This window comes from Ambystoma mexicanum, chromosome 10 (genome assembly GCF_040938575.1).
Source record: "Ambystoma mexicanum isolate Mex_15411 chromosome 10, UKY_AmexF1_1, whole genome shotgun sequence".
NCBI classification, from domain to species: Eukaryota; Metazoa; Chordata; class Amphibia; order Caudata; family Ambystomatidae; genus Ambystoma; species Ambystoma mexicanum.
In genome coordinates this window covers 1,441,146,637-1,441,162,758 of record NC_090932.1, presented here as the reverse complement: position 1 = coordinate 1,441,162,758, position 16,122 = coordinate 1,441,146,637, and the positions used below count along the sequence as shown (strand labels likewise).

The window sequence follows — 16,122 nt, the reverse complement described above, 5'->3', positions numbered from 1 at the left end:
ATCAGTCAGCTCATATTGTACTAGCAGCTTCAACAAGTCACCCGAGTGTAGGGCGCCTTGAAATACCTGTGTATAGGCGTGTTATAAATGCCATATCATATCATACTATCTTTTCCACCACCTTCCGAAATTGGACATTGGGGTGCGTGCATGGAGATGCCTTCTGCAGCCCAAGGTTGGGGCATGTGTCAGGACCACTTGCATCATGATGTCGCAAGGCCAAGTTCTTCCTTCTCCCGGGTTGGCTCTTCTATCTCGACCTCGGACAATTTAGGGAGAGAACGGCCAGGCGACTTAGACGGAGGACAGCCTATCGCCAGTCTGGCAGCTGGATTCCACTTGGCCTTCAGGTCCGATTGACATGAGCCGCACTGCTCCACATCATGATCCATCCCCAGCCACCACACACAGGTATTGGGTGGGTCTGCGATGGACATTTTGGAGTTGCAGTCTCAGCAATGCTTGAAACCCGACTGCCTAGGACCAGGCATAATGGCACTGCAAATGTTTCAAAAGAACACCTTTCTGAGAAACCACATGCCGAGAGTGCATAAAAATGAAACGGAGGACGGAGCACCTACTGTAAGGCTGCAGAAGTAGGAAACCGAAAAACAGGTGGCATGTTTTTGGCTGTAGACTTTTATTAGTATGAAAAGTAAAGAGAATTAACCCTGTCTGACCCTAGTTCTACTAGGGGTTTCCCTGCCTCAACTAAATACTAAAGAATTTGTCAGGATGTCAGTCGAAAGCAAAGAGTCCACCGTACTGTGTCCAAAAATCTATTTCCATCCCTTGCACTATAAACTCAACTAAGGAAAAGGGGTGATCATCTTGCCCAGAAGAATGTCTTCCTTCTTCTGGATGACAGCCGAAAGGAAATGAAATGTTTTTCTCATAGGATACAAATCAAAAAGTATCAAAAGGTTCCTTGGATTGAGGTTCAATAAGGCACATAGAACACGTCGTCTCTTATCTTCACAGTGCTAGCTAGGGGCATGGCTCCCTCCCCTTGATCTTTCTCAAGCTCTTGTGGTGCCAAGAGAATGACCCCCTTCTCTTGGCTTATTCCACAATGTTTACAGACACCAGAGAGTATGTCTCCCTTCCCCTGGCTTTTCTCTCAATGCTCACAGTGCTAACAGCCCACCTGGTTCACTAACCTGCCAGGTACTTTGACTACGACGATGGTTTTGGAGGCAGTTCGGTATTGGGTGTGGCTCCCAATCCCTTCAAAGTTCTTCTTTATTTTCAATAATTGTACCCGGTTCACTATACTGCCAGGTATTCTTTTTTGTCGGGCCCAGACCCCTTTGGTATTGGTGTTCTTTCTCTCAGGTCCCAGACCCCTTAATTATTGGTTCTCTCATTTGTGGCTTAGGCAGCCCTGGTCTCCCAGTCTGCCAGGGACCGCCACGAAGATGACGACTCCCAGACCAGTGTCCCACTGCGGTATGGTCCCACAGGTTTCCCAGCAAGCAGCCTGATTCCCCCAACCCTCCTATGGTTGCTCACCGTCTTGCTCGGTTGCTTCTGGATCTTTCGCCCCCACTCGGGTACCATCTCCTCCATCCGAGCGCTGCAGCAGCTTCCTGGTTTTAGGCAGCGTGTTCCAGGTGGACAACGCTTTCCAGCTCTCTCGATCTGCTGGCACATCGCTCCTCCTGCTTCCAGACACAGCCCGACCATTGTGAAGGTCTCTGGATCACCTCTGTCAATGGGTAAGCATCCAGTCCTTGACTGCTTCTTTTGGCTCCTGACCACAGGCTCCACAGCTCCCTGGCTCCTCCAGGGAGGATCTCTCTCTCTGTGTTTGAATTTCCTTCTTCTATTTCAGCTGTGCCTTAGCCAATAGGAAGTCTATAAAGACTAGGCAGGTCAGTATGGTTTATAGAGGTGCTCTCTATGCCTCCTCACTTCTTCCTCGTCCTAGTACTGATCTTAGGGACTCCCAGTGAGTCTATTGGTCTATCCCTCATCTCAGTACATAAGGGATATAGATCCCACCTTACTGGTTTTAAGGAAACCGATATGAACACTAGGAATTATGTTGTAGGAGGTTGGTGAGGAAGGTGGGTTAAGGTATGATGGTCTATGGGGATACTGCATTCTCCCATAAGTTGTCTCTAATACCATAGGGCCCTAAGTGATCCACCTGCTAAGTAGCACCCCCAGGGGGACTGTTGGGTAGCGGCCTCACGTTCCTGGCCTCATGGAAAGGGCCTCCCCCCAGAGGAGAATTTATGACATCTAGGGATTCGTCACAGTAGTGTGTACTATAAATGTACCGTCAACGTCATGTCTGGAGTCAGAGAGCATGCGAGCTGGAGAGAGTGCTCGTCGAGCTACACCAAACCAACTGTTGGAATTTGAGAGTATTGTGGCATGTCAGAAGAAGGATGCAGACTGATCAGCCATTTCAGTTTTACATTTATTAAAGAAAAGGAAAAAGGCCTAACTTTCCTCATGCTATATTTAAGGCATCCATGCCTGGCGCAACTAAGGTGCCTGTCAGCGATTTTTTTCAAACCATCCACCATCCAAAACGAAACCTACTGGACCCTAACACTATAACAACTCCCTTCTTCAGTGGCTTGATTTGCTTCTCGCAAAGTTTTATTTCGATAGTTAATCCTCATGTAGTCTTCGGTGACTGATTTGATTAGTTCACACAATTCATACAAGACTTTTTTGGCTTCTCCTTCCTTTAGTTATTACCATTTTGGGATCTATTACTTTCTTCTTCATTCTCTCTACATAGATGTGTTCTCTTCTCTTCCTGTGGTAAACTCATCCGCCATTCATCAGTCTCTACTATTTTATTTTATTGGGCTTTAACCAATATAAGACTGAGTGTTACAGTATTGGCTATTATTCACTTCTTGAGGTTCGACTATTTGGATTCTTTTATCTTGACTGAGACAAGTAAGATTGGTGTTAGAGTGGTTTTCACTCAATCCCCTTGGTTTAAGGATCACAGCCTCTCGTGGATTGGGACGAGTATGACTAATCCCGTAACAATTCTCATTCAGCCTTCTTCCAACTTTCCACTTAGGTTTTGGGGGGGTCGAATATCACCTGGCTCTCCTATGCAGATGACACTGCAGTCCTAAATCAGACTGCACTGGGTTTAAAACACTCCCTTGACGCCCTGCAACAATATGCCCAATGTAATGGCCTAAGGATTAATCAATCAATCTAAAACCAAAATAATGCCAATAGGGAAAAAGCTTATGGTACCACCTCTTTCTCCGGGGTCATGGGTGGAATAGCCTTGAAACAGGTCACCAGTTACAATTACTTAGGCCTCTCAGTTAGGGCATCCATCTCTCTCATTTATTATTCGGAGTTTCTTCCACCCAAGAATTGGTGTACATGGCTGGCTATTAAGGTGGTGACTGATAGGTGTGGGGGTCACTCCATGGAGGCTAAATTGGAGGCCTACAAAAAATGCATAATTCCGGGCATAATATAAGCATTAGAAGTTCTACCATAGAGGGCGGTCGTCTGGCTGCAAAAGATAGAGGCACAAATCTTACGTTTGTTGCTGACTCTACCGGGAGCTATTACAGTTGAAGCAATACAGTTAGAACTGGGGTTACATTCCCTTGTGTCACATTGGAAAATAGCAAAGTGTAAGTTCCTGGTAAAGATTAACTCAGAAAACGTGAGCAAAGGTTCATTATTGGGACTGACAGTGGCCCATGCTAACTTGAAATCGACAAATATTATATACAAGGAATTGGTGGCTACTGTAACAGCTCATCTTCATATGATTAATTTGTCCTTCCATGCCGCACATGATCAGGCCCTGCTCCCTCGTAAATTAAAAAAGAAAACAATCGAATGGGATCATGCACTGTCCCTTTCACCATTGGCTAAAAAAAGAAGCTACAGGTTATATACCCAACAGGGCATGATTTTCTAAACTATGCATGCCAATTTGACTAAATTGCATTGCTGGCCCTAATCAGATTCATTATCTATTTACGTATGGATATACTCCCAGTCTTAGAATACGTGGGAGCCTGGAAGGGTACTCCAGTAGAAGACCTTATTTGTAGACTTTGCAAATCAAACATAGAGACCACTAGGCATATACTGACGGCTTGCTCATCGCCAATTCAGGAATACGAGAAAGGCTATGCCAATTTTCCCACCTACTGGTCTGATCAGTTTTTGGCATCCGTCTAAAGGGGCAGAATCAGTAATAACTACGGTGATGGATCTTTAAATTTGGGTCCAAGCAAAGAAACAACTTGACTTACTGCCCACATGACTTATTTTTTAAAACCTTTTTTAAATTATATATTTCCATCATAAAGCATTTAATTGCTTCTTAAACACTATCTCTAGAGAGAATCATTGTCAATTTTACTATTTTAACCTTGACAAAATTGATGAATTACTCTTCTATTATTGTGCTGTCTACTTTTTAACTTTGATGAATTCTTTTTTTGTTGTTCTTTTAATACATGTACTATGAATTGAGGTTATTTTGAAGTGTACGTGCTTGTAATTTATAGTATATATTGTAAAAGGGTTGTTTTTCGAGCCATAATACACATAAATAAAAAATAAAAATGTAAATTTTCTTTCAGCTTTCTTGGTTTAATTATCACAGTCTTCTTTATTTTGACTGGGACGAGTATTATTAGTCCCATAACGATTCTCTGTTCATCTCCCGGGTCTCCCGTTATACCAGTTACCTGGGACTTCTAGGGGCAACGCCGCCAGGACTTCTAGTGGTTCAGGTCTCTTCCCTGTATTGTCAGCTTTCTTGCCTTTCCTCCTTCAAGGCTTCCTCTATCATGCCATTGTCAAGGATATTCACAATGTACTTCCCATATTGTTAGATGCCGTGTTTTTGTCTTCACAGGGGCTTTGGCGTTAGTTGGGGAATTCCCGTTGCAACAAGAGTCATTCTTGATAATGGTACCCCTGCCAGTGTCCCTTTCTCCAACTAGGAACTAGGATGCTCTGCGTCTGGCTGCTCACTACCCGGTAAGATGTTGCGTGTCTATTTCGGCTTCCGATTCCTTCCAGGATACCAGACGCTGCACGTCTAATTCTCTCTTCTCCAGGTAAGGAGTTGTGCTTCTGATTTGATTTCTGCCTTCTCGTCAAGACACTGCGCGTCTGGTTCACTTCCTGGAATCAGCAGCTCTGCCCTTTTGTAACTCACTGGCTTTCTCTGTTGCTAGTCTCCTCCCTCGTTTTGGGACGTATGCTTGGAACTTCCCCGGCGTACGTCTGGGTTTTTTCTATATCGCTCTTGTTTGGCCTCCTCGTCCCACTGGGACAGAATACTTTATTTAAAGGGAACAAGTTACTTAACTGTAACTCCTGTTCTCCAACATGGGTCTTGCATGGATTCACATGTTCAGGAATATTCCCTGTCGTCAGGCTGGGAATGTTGGTAAAAAGAAAGCAGTTTCACTTTAGACTGAAAACTGGTTGTCTCCTCTACAACCAATCATTGTACTTTGGGTCATACTGCTATCGGCCAATGACACTCGTCCTCCTAAGCTCCACCCCGAGTGACCATCTTCAGATTTGGTGGAGCATGTAAAGTGGCAGTCCAAACCAAAAAGAGGGGGAAGGAGGGAGGGATTGCATGTGAATCCATGTAGGACCCATGCTGGAGAACGGGAGTTACAGGTAAGTAACTTGCTTCTTTCTCCAACATGGGGTCTTGCATGGATTCACATGCTCATAAATACGATTACACAGAAGTACAAATACATAACCATGGGAAGTGGCAATACTAAACAGGAGCAATACACTTACCCCTGGAACAGACTCACCTCAAGCAATCCGGTTACGTAGCACCGCCTGGCCGATCCGCTACTCCTCCCTGGAGTCCCTGTCAATGCAGTAGAATCTTATGAAGGTGTGGGTGGACATCCTCATAGCAGCCTTGCAGATGTCCAGGAGGGGCACACCAGAGAGAAACACTGTTGTCGCTGTGATGGCTCTGGTGGAGTTGGCTCTCCGCTGCCATGGCATGGAAGCGGTCTGTTGGCCAGACTATGACAGTGCATGATGCAGCCAGAGAGCCACCTAGATATGGAAGCCTTAGACAGGGCCTTCCTGTGTCCCACATGGCCAAATTCTACAAATAGCTGAGATGTCTTCCAAATATCCTTTGTGCGTGCCACAATAAACTCCAAGGCATGAGCAATGTCCAGTGAATGTAACGCCCTTTCAGCAGGCGTAGAAGGGTTCAGAACGAAAAATCGTTAAGATGGAACTCCGAAGGAACCTTCGACATAAAGGTGGGATGGTTCTGCAGCACCACTCTTGTAGTGTGGAAGGTCAAGTACGGCTGCTTGCAAGAGAGGCCCTGCATCTCCCGACTCGCCTGGCCGAGGTAATGGCTAGCAGAAAGCAGTCTTCCACAAGACAAATATAAGAGGGGCCTGATGCATTGGTTCAAAGGGAGGTCCCATGAGCTTAGTCAAAATTACATTGATCTCCCAAGCTGGGGCCAGAGCCTCCAACGGCAGAACACTCCTGAAGAGGCCATTGCAGCCTTGACAAGCCTGTGCTACCACAGGGAGGGTTTGCCTGGCGCCCGGGTGTACCGGGATATGGCAGCCAGATGAACCTTGATGGAGGCGTGATCTAGCCCAGCTTTGGCCAGTGAAAGCAGACACGGAAGGAGCTGCGGGGCTGTTATCTGCAGAGGCATAATCTTCTGAGTCTTGTACCACACTGTGAAGCGCTTCCATTTGTGGATGTAACAAGACAATGTAGAGGAAGCTCTGGCGGCAGGGAAAAGTGCCCAAACTCTAGGGATGCAGGAACCAGGCCGTGAGGCTCAGCGACGCGGGCTCATGGTACAGTATTGCTCAGTTTCCTCTTGAGAGAAAATCAGGAAGTGGAAGCAGCTGGATGGACGTTGTCTACTAATTGATCTTTTCACAATTGACCTCGGGAGAATTGACCTAATTTAGAAGGTCAATTAGGACATATAATCCAAAACCAACCCAATACATATATAAAATAATATAAAAGTCAATTGTGCAGAAGGTCAATTAGGACCACTATAATTAGGTCAATTGTGCAAAAGGTCAATTGTAAAAGGTAAATTTGGGTAATACCGGATGGACGGAGCCACTGACAGCTGGAGTAAGTCCGGGTACCAGATCTGCCATGGCCACATGGTGCAATGAGGATCAAACTGCAAGGATGGATCAGTTGAATGCTTTGCATAATGTAGACTTAAGTATTGGTTTTGCAGACAGGCTTTGGCAGTAACAAATCGCCGCCCTAGTAGGACTTAGCAAATTGAGGGCTCGGGGACATTAATACTAAAGCCTGTCCGAGCCGTTAACTGGAGTGCTAATAATTTTTTTTTTTTTTTTTTAAAGAAAATTGGGGGTGATTTCCCTAGATGGCAGTGTTAGCAATAGTAAATAGATGATAGTTCTTTCACTATTTCTAATGGGATGACAAATGCAGAGCAGGGAATATGACTGGGGCCAGATAACTTGGGGTTTGTGGATGTGGGGGTCTGAGGCCGGAGACTAGGGTTTGTGGGGTACAGAGGGAGTAGTATTGGAGGTGAGGGCAGTAACAAGGCATACAAGCGGTCCCAGGGGTGACTAATGAAAAGAAAAACACCCGATTGACTGGCTGCTCAATGGTTGGTAACCATTGTCTAAATACCTAGTGATCACTCAAATGGGTATTGATGAAACACAGTACTAGCAACTAAATGTAACTATGGAAAGTGGATATTTTGAAATAAATAGCCATACCTAGTTGTAATGCTCCCTTAATCTGGTCCAAACCAGACTTTCTCTCAGCCTCATTACGAAAACGTCTTCTGATTGTTGGAAATACTTTGGTCTCCCATGCTTTAACCAGCAGAGCGTAGTGATCCTCCTGGGAAGAAAAAAGAAAATAATCATGCCTTACAGAAAAGCAAAATAGAGAGGTGCAATTGTGCTCAAGTGACAGTAGGATACAGCTACAGGATATCAAGTTGACTTAACACTGGCAATGTTCTTTCTTATGGATACATTAAATCTTTCCAATGTTCCTCACCTTCACAAATCCCTCTTTTAAATAGGCATCAAGTGGAGCACTGCAGCTTAGTCATCATAATAGTTCCCTGGCGTGACAGGCGCTGAAGTGATTTCACTCATTTATACACAGAGCTGCTGGCACCATTTCAGTCTGCTCTGGCTTTTGAATTCGGGTGTAGACACGGAAGAGCAGAACTGACATTGAGAACCAAAAATGATTCCAGCTGATAATTTGCAAAATTTCCAATTGATTATCATTTGATTAGAGTTTTGAGGAACACGTGGAAAAGCACAACGGAATATGTGTAAAGAATGAACGTATCCATCAGAAAGAACCTTACTGAAGATTAGTAATTGATTCTTCAAAAGAATACATTTTGACCAAAGATTCTTCTGAAAGTGTCAAAACGAAGCCACAAGACGTTTTGAGGTGGGATAAAGACGACAATGCTAAATTAAACCAGGAAGTTCTGAAAGACCGTCCTGCCCACTACATATTCTTGACCACCAGGGAATTAAGATTTCAAGGCATGCAATGAAGCCCATGTGGTGGCTTGAAGAAATCCAGTAAGCGAAGCCGCTATGCAAGAAAGAAGCGGTCTTGAACAATGTGCTCTTATCACTGCCAGGACATCCTTGTAAGCCAACTAGAAGCAAGTTACGATGCAAAAACAACCCATCTAGAGATGCTCTGTTTAGTGATCGCTTTGCCCTTCTTAGGACCTGCCAACCACACAAAAGGTTGGTCACAGACAAAATGCATTTATGCTTGAATAATAAAATGTGAATGGCCTTCTTGGATCCAAAGTCTAAAAGAGAAAAAACAGTTTTACTTTACTTTTTTTGTTTTTTTTATTTTTATTTAATCAAAAAGATTTTTACAAAATGTGCTTTTGACGTAAACTTCTCGTACAAGACCCAGTCTCACTAAAAATGTGCCCTTGTTTTCGACTATGGCCTCTGCAGATTTAATGCTTCCAATATCTTGTACGTTGCTATTTGCCATTGCGTCTTGTCTCCTCCGATTAAACAAGCCCAACATGCTTGTTCATCTGCAATAGTAAAGTCAGAGTAATTAGGTCTTAGGTATCGTTCTCTTACATGTTGGTTGGTGGCACATTTTAGAAGTAGGTGACAAATAGATTCTTTTTCTTGTGAATTGCAGAAGCGGCAAAGGTTAGATGTGGCTTTGCCTCGAATTGCCAAGATATCATTTGTAGGCAGTAGATTGAGGCGAGCACGTAACAGCATTTCTCTCCCCTTCCTACATGGACATTTTTTGATGTATTCTTGGAGCTTGTTTACTCTTTTGACATTTGGCGGCAGACGTGTAGTTAATTTGTTTTTCAATTCAAATTCATTTGTGCTTGAATAATAAAATGTGAACGGCCTTCTTGGATCCAAAGTCTATGTAATCTTTACTGTGTCTTAAAAGGGATGAATGTGTGGAATCAACATTGGGAGGTGAATTTTCTGTTACAGATCGAATTCAGATACCACCTTAGGTAAGAATAAGTGTTAAGTTACTTACCGGTAACTATTGTTCTCCAGCATGGGTCTGGCATGGATTCACATGCTCATGAATATTCCCAGTCATCAGGCTGGGAAGTCTCGGTAAAAGAAAGAACAGTTTTACTTTACCTTAAAAACTATATTTCCCCTTTAAACCAATCACTGTCCTCTGGATCATACTGCCCCCCTCCAATGTCAGCCCTCTCCCGAAGCCCCTCCTCTGGCAGCCATCTTCAGATTTAGAAAGCAAGTAAAGTGGCAGTATGACCAAGAAAAGCTGCAGAGGGGACAGAGGGAGGGTTTGCATGTGATTCCATGCCAGACCCATGCTGGAGAACCATAGTTACAGGTAAGTAACTTAAACCGTCTCCAGCATGTGGTCTGGCATGGATTCACATGCTCATGAATAACAAATACATAGCAGTAGAACATTACACAACCACAGGAGGTGGCAAGGCTCAACAGAAGCAATCAACACTTACCTATGGAACAGACTCACCTCAAGCGAACAGGTTGCGTAGCACTGCTTGGCCGACTCTGAACTCCTCCCTGGAAACCCTGTCGAAGCAGTAGAATCTCGTGAAGGTGTGCGTTGACCTCCACGTAGCAGGGGCACACCAGACAGGAACGCCGTCATCGCAGCTATCGCTCTGGTGGAGTGCGCTATCGGAACGCCGGGCAGCGGTATTTCGCCAACCGATGACAGTGCATGATACAGCCAGAGAGCCACCTTGAGATATAAGCCTTGGACAAGGCCTTCCCATGGTTCATAGGACCAAAGTTCACGAACAGGTGAGAAGTCTTCTGAAAACACTCGGTGCATGTCACGTAGAACTTCAGGGAACGAGCAACGTCCAGAGAGTGCAAGGTCCTTTCAGTCGGTGACTAAGGCTTCCTGGAAAAAAAACAGGTAACATGAAAGGGTCGCTGAGATGGAATTTCCGACAGAACCTTTGGCATAAAAGAGATGAGTCTGCAACACCACCCACGATTCGTGGAAAGTCAGGTATGGCCATTTACAGGATAGGGCCTGGATCTCACCCTCCTGGCAGAGGCGATATCCATAAGGAAAGCAATTTTCCACGAGAGGAACTTGAGAGGGGGCTGATGCATAGGCTCAAAGGGAACCCCTATGAGCCTCGTCAGCCCCACATTGAGTTCCCATGCCAGGTTCAGCGATCCTGGGTTGTGGTGAAGGATTTTGCCTCCTTCTCTGGTGACAAGATCTGGAACCACTGGCAGCTTGACCGGAGGCTGACGTGCTAAGAAGGTCCGGGTACCAAATCTGCCTCTGCCACGCCAAGGCGATGAGTATTATCCTGCATTGGCACTGAGTGTGTTGATGACTTGTAGCAGGAGAGGCAACGGAGGAAACACGTACAGAAACAGACCTTCCCACAGGAAGGAGAACGCGTCTCGCCGGCTCCTTGGTATGGTGGAATCTGCTGGCAAACGTCTGGCATTTGGAGTTCGCCATTGTCGCAAACAGATCGATCTGGGGCCCGATTCCTGGTCCTACCGAAGTTCCCAATTGTGGCAGGAGCACAGTTCCCTGCAGAGGGACTCTGCAATGGTGTTCTAGGTGAAGGGGAATGAGGAAACATCACTTGTCCAACGGCCCAGAGCCACAAGTCCTGTGCTTCCTTGGAGTGCTGGGGATTGAGTGCCCCTCTGTTTACTGATGTTTCCTGATGTAGAACATTGTAGTGGTGTTGTCCGTGAAAATCTGCACCACCTTGCCCTTCAGCGATGGGAGGAATGACTTGAGGGCCCAGAACACTGCCCGTAGCCCTAGGATGTAGTTATGGAGATTCTTCTCCTCCGGCAGCCACAGGCCTCTGGCGTGCAGACGCCCGGTGTGGGCTCCCCAGCCTTCCAGAGAAGCGTCCGTGGTGACCGTCTCCTGGTATGGGGGGGTTTTGAAACCGGGTGCACAGAATAATATTGGAGCAAACGCCCCACCACCTTATCGCCCCATGGAACTCATTGAGCAGGATCTAATCCGCAAAGCTTCCGGACAACTGTCTCCGGCTAGCGTGTTTGACCGATTGGCGCAAGTCAGACCTCTGTGGATTCCCATGGGTGTCCTCTTTTCGGAAATACATGGGGTTCCTGGTTTTCCTTGGTGGCTTCGACACCGTAGGCCCAAATCTGTAGGTTGTCCGCATGAACAAATTCCTGAAAATCTGCTGTGCCGAAAGGTTTGGGGTTACCTGTGTTTTAGGCTTCTCCCTTTGCGGCCAGGTAGGTGCACCCACACATGTGAGGTACCATGTGAGGGACGCCTGTGGAAACTCGAGAAGGTAGGCAATGGGGTGCTGGGGCGTGGTTTTCATAACATTTCGACCCATCTGCTGCTGCCCTTTGTCACAACCCTTTCATTTCCCAAATTAGACCTACATTTAGTCACTGCTTTAGGCACTATACACTTTTGTAACCTGCACAAGTCACCTACCCTTCAAACGTTCTGCCTGTGCTCTTTCAAAAAATGTATGCTTGAACTTCCTCACCACATTTGTTTTCCTTATTTACACATGCTAAGCACGCCTGTTTAGGCCGTAAGCATTACACTCCTGTGTACCATGGCTCTGTTTTTGGCTTGTGGTATTGCTTGTTTTGTGAAACATTACAAAAAATGTGTGATTTTGTAACTGGAAGAGTTGGGGGAATGTAGCAGAGCATTGTTATTCTCAAAATTCACAGAAGCCATTGCTGTACCGAGCCAACCATGTCCACCAAATACATTTATTTCTGTCATTTTCCCGATTTTCCCCCAAACTATGGAATTTTTCCCTACATAGTTGTTGCCTGACCTGCGCAAATCACCCTTTCTTAAACTTGGAATTTTATCTACTTTTCTGAAATGTATGCCTTTCTGTCCTCCCATTCAGCTTTCCTACCCTTTCCTTCCATTCCGTCCACGCATGTCCTATTGGGAAAAAAGGGCAAAATCGCCTACCACTCACAAAACGGTTGATAACCATATCAAAATACGTTTTTTTCGTTCGTTTCCACTCAACCTGTTCCTGAAAGCCTGGAAAATGGGGAATTCAACACAGCACACCGTTTGTTCCTAGCACTTACAAGGAAAAAACCACAGGCTTCTTTGTAAATCATTTTATTTGCATTATTTTGAAAAAACACAACATTTTCTCCCTTTTTGGTTATTTTCGCTCACCCCTCCTCCCCCCACAGCAAACTAGGATTCCTGGGTGGCGTTACGGCCACCTGCACGTGGGAAAAGAGGGTGCCAAAATTGGCCGAGATATCTCATTTAACAAAAAAGTTACAAGGCATTGAATGGCGACATACAAAAATACACAAAAACGGCCTTGGCGCTGGGGGGGGGGGGGGACCCATGGTAGTTATGGGTAAAACCAGCTACAATGTTTCACCCTTTCCCCGAACAACTTCATTTTAGTCTTTATCATATTTAATTTCAAACTAAAGTCCCAAAATAGTCATTTTTACATATCAGTCCCTGTTGGAGACTTGCAGGGGTTAAGCCCAAAATAATTGTGTCATTGGCATAAAGAAACATGCTTTATAATGTACTCTTCATTAGGTTGGATTACCTTTCCTAAGGGAATTATTAGAGTCAAAGTCTGAAAAGAAATATGTTGCGACCAACCACATTAAGTGGTGTAGAAAAACAATGTCTTTTTGTTTTATTGATATAGCTGAAGAATCAACTTTTCAATATATTCACAAATCTTCACAATTATACAAGTTTAAAATTGAGATGAACTTCTCATGATCCACATGTTAATATATACATATTTCACATCTTGAGTATCCCTCAAAATTTTAAATTAAATGCGATGCCCTTATCTTGAAAAAAATAAAAATAATGTCCTATAAAACGTCGTTTTCATCATTCATTTCTTTAGGGGCTGAGCATTCAATCATTAAGTAATACATCTTATCCATATTGAACCAACTAGAACTTCATATGTTAAAGAGTTTTTCTTACACGTCTGAAACATTATCTCAAAGTTTAAGTGACAACAGAAAATGTATGACAGCAATTCTCAGTTTGTTCGTATCAGCATTGTAAGTTTTGTACCAGAAATCTTCAACCGTCAAAAGTCTATAGGCTTCAAAATTGGATTTAAAATAAGCAATTCTTCTTTCTAGAAGCGAAAGGCGGGTTGATATTAAGTGTGGTAGAGTTCCAGGTGTATCAGAGTTCTTGCAAAACCGACAAACATTCTTGGTTTAGGGGTCAATTTCCATTTGGCAAGTACAACCTGCGTGTGCCATACATTGAGTCTAAACCTCAGAAAAAAATCTCTGTATTTAGAGCCAGGAAATATTATCATACATTTTCAGACATTGTTCACAAGTACTGATCCAGTCCCAGAGCATGATTTTGTATTTCGCCTTGTCAGGATTTGAAGTCAGTAATTCCTCGGAGACATCCACCTCCTGTAGAAAGTCCTTTACCTTTTCTCGCCAGATTGCCATTGGTGTATGGGTAGTCGCTTTTTGTAGTTAGACAGCACAGGTAGAATGGTATTCAAGTCGGCGCTCATAATACACCAATTTCCACATATACATAGTATAAAGGGAGGTTAACCCCAAATCATAGCGTAGTAAACATATCGACATAACCTTAGGCAGTCTTAATTAGGTCTTCCAAAACGTACCCTCCATAGTCGACCAAAACGACTCATCTCGCCACGTCCTGGTTTCAGCACCATATATTACAGTTGGGACAGCTTTTTGGCATAGTAGATTAGTAGCGGTTTAAGTGAAAAAGTTCTGTATTTGTGATGTAGAATCGAGGCCTGAGCGGTAGCTGTTCTCATTTTAGTTCTCATTATAGTATGAAGCATCTGACCTCAAGGTATTAACATTAAGGCCCAGATATTTATATTCTAGTACATTTTCAAGAGGGTCGTGCTGAAAGGACCAGACTTGATTAATCCTTTTTTTCCGCATATGTTGAAGCAACCATCATCACCTTTGATTTATTTAAATTGACAGTTAATTAATTCTGATTCACATACTTTTCAACTTGTTCAACAAGGCTTGCAGACCCCTGGCAATTTTCGCCAACACCACCAGGTCGTTGGCGTAAAACAGCCAGGGGATTGTGCAGTCCTTTAAAAGAGCGGAGTCAGATATCACGTCAGCAAAATGAGCACGTTAGTCTACCATCCGTGAACAATCGTATTTGAATGGACGTGTTGGTATGGAATTCACATATCCAATGTTGCAGGTATTTAGGGCAAGAGCTCGCTGCTAACTTTTTAAACAAGAACACAGAATCAAACGTTGTTTCAAAATCAATTAACACCAAGAATAAGGGTTGTTTCATTTGCATCTCATGTTCTTTAATAGTGTGAAGTACATGTAGATTGATTGATGTTCCAAGCCCTGGCATGAAACCCGTCTGAAATGGATCATTCCTATTGGGGGAACTGGTACACTTGTTGAAGTCATCTGGAATCGGATGAGCAAATAATTTTCCAGGAGCGGCCAAGAGCACTATTGGTCTGTAATTTTGAGGCACCAATCCGTCACCCTTTTTATAAATGGGGACAATGATAGATTTCTGCCATGAGTGGGGTTTATTTTGGGAGTGAACAGTTTGCTGCAATATTTCTCTCAAGATAGTAGACCAAGCTTCAGGATGGGATTGTAGCACTGCATTAGACAGCCCGTCCGGGCCATGAGCTCTGGACGTACTAAATTCTTTGATATTATCCAGTATGTGAGCATCACTGATGATTAATTGAGATCTCATGTCAGCAACAAGGGGAGGAGGGTAGTTGGACTAGTGTGTATCAGCGTATAATGAAGTGTAGTATTGAGTCCAAACTTCCTCCGCAACTGCATTAATCTGTATAATTGATTGTGAGCTGACATATGCTGTTTTTATCAGGCCCCAAATCATGACAGAGCTTTTAGATGCTATGGAGTGGAGTATGATGTGAGCATCTTTCAGAATCATGTCAGCTTTATGCTGTTTAAGCCAGTTATTGTATTTGTTCTTGAGTCTAGAAGTTTGTCGAATTATTTCAATCAGAGGAAGATTTACAAGATGCCGAATTTCCATACCGAGCCTGGTCTTGGGTTCTAATATCTTCATCATATGTATGTGGATGTATTTTGTTATTTAGTGATCCATGTTGCCTTTTTTGTTTAAGAAACTGGAGGATGGCTAGATACATTCCATCTTGGTGAAGGGTGCATGGTCCTAGAATATCTTTTGGGTATGAAATAGCTGTCAATAAGTTATCTAGGGTTGATGGAGTCCATCTGAATCGATTGCCCTTAGCGGATGAGATTAGATCGACATTGTAGAACTCTGCACTGTTTTTATTGATATTACTTGACCATTCCCATGTCAATTCAAGAATGTTACGGTGGCTTAGATCTTAGGCAATCATTTTAAAGGTTTTCACTGCTGCAAACAATTTGATGTCGACATACACATAGTCAATCAGGGAAGTAAGGTTACCGCGGTGCCAGGTGTTATTTGGCGAATATCATCTTGTACAGAACCATTGACCATGGTAAGCCCCCTCTCTTTCATGAGGTGATTCAAGTCATTGACAGTCTCCCTCAG

At 44.0% G+C, this 16,122-nt stretch overlaps 1 protein-coding gene across 8 annotated transcripts in view; it reads right to left on the bottom strand.

Moving 5' to 3' along the window:
- The window catches only part of HECTD4 (HECT domain E3 ubiquitin protein ligase 4), a 4,298,785-nt gene that overhangs the window by 1,523,258 nt on the left and 2,759,405 nt on the right, over positions 1 to 16,122 (bottom strand). For all 8 annotated transcript variants that reach the window (XM_069619495.1, XM_069619492.1, XM_069619493.1 and 5 more), the window contains exon 52: positions 7,764 to 7,890. In XM_069619495.1, coding sequence (XP_069475596.1) covers positions 7,764 to 7,890 — 127 coding nt within the window. The remainder of the gene's footprint in view (positions 1 to 7,763; positions 7,891 to 16,122) is intronic.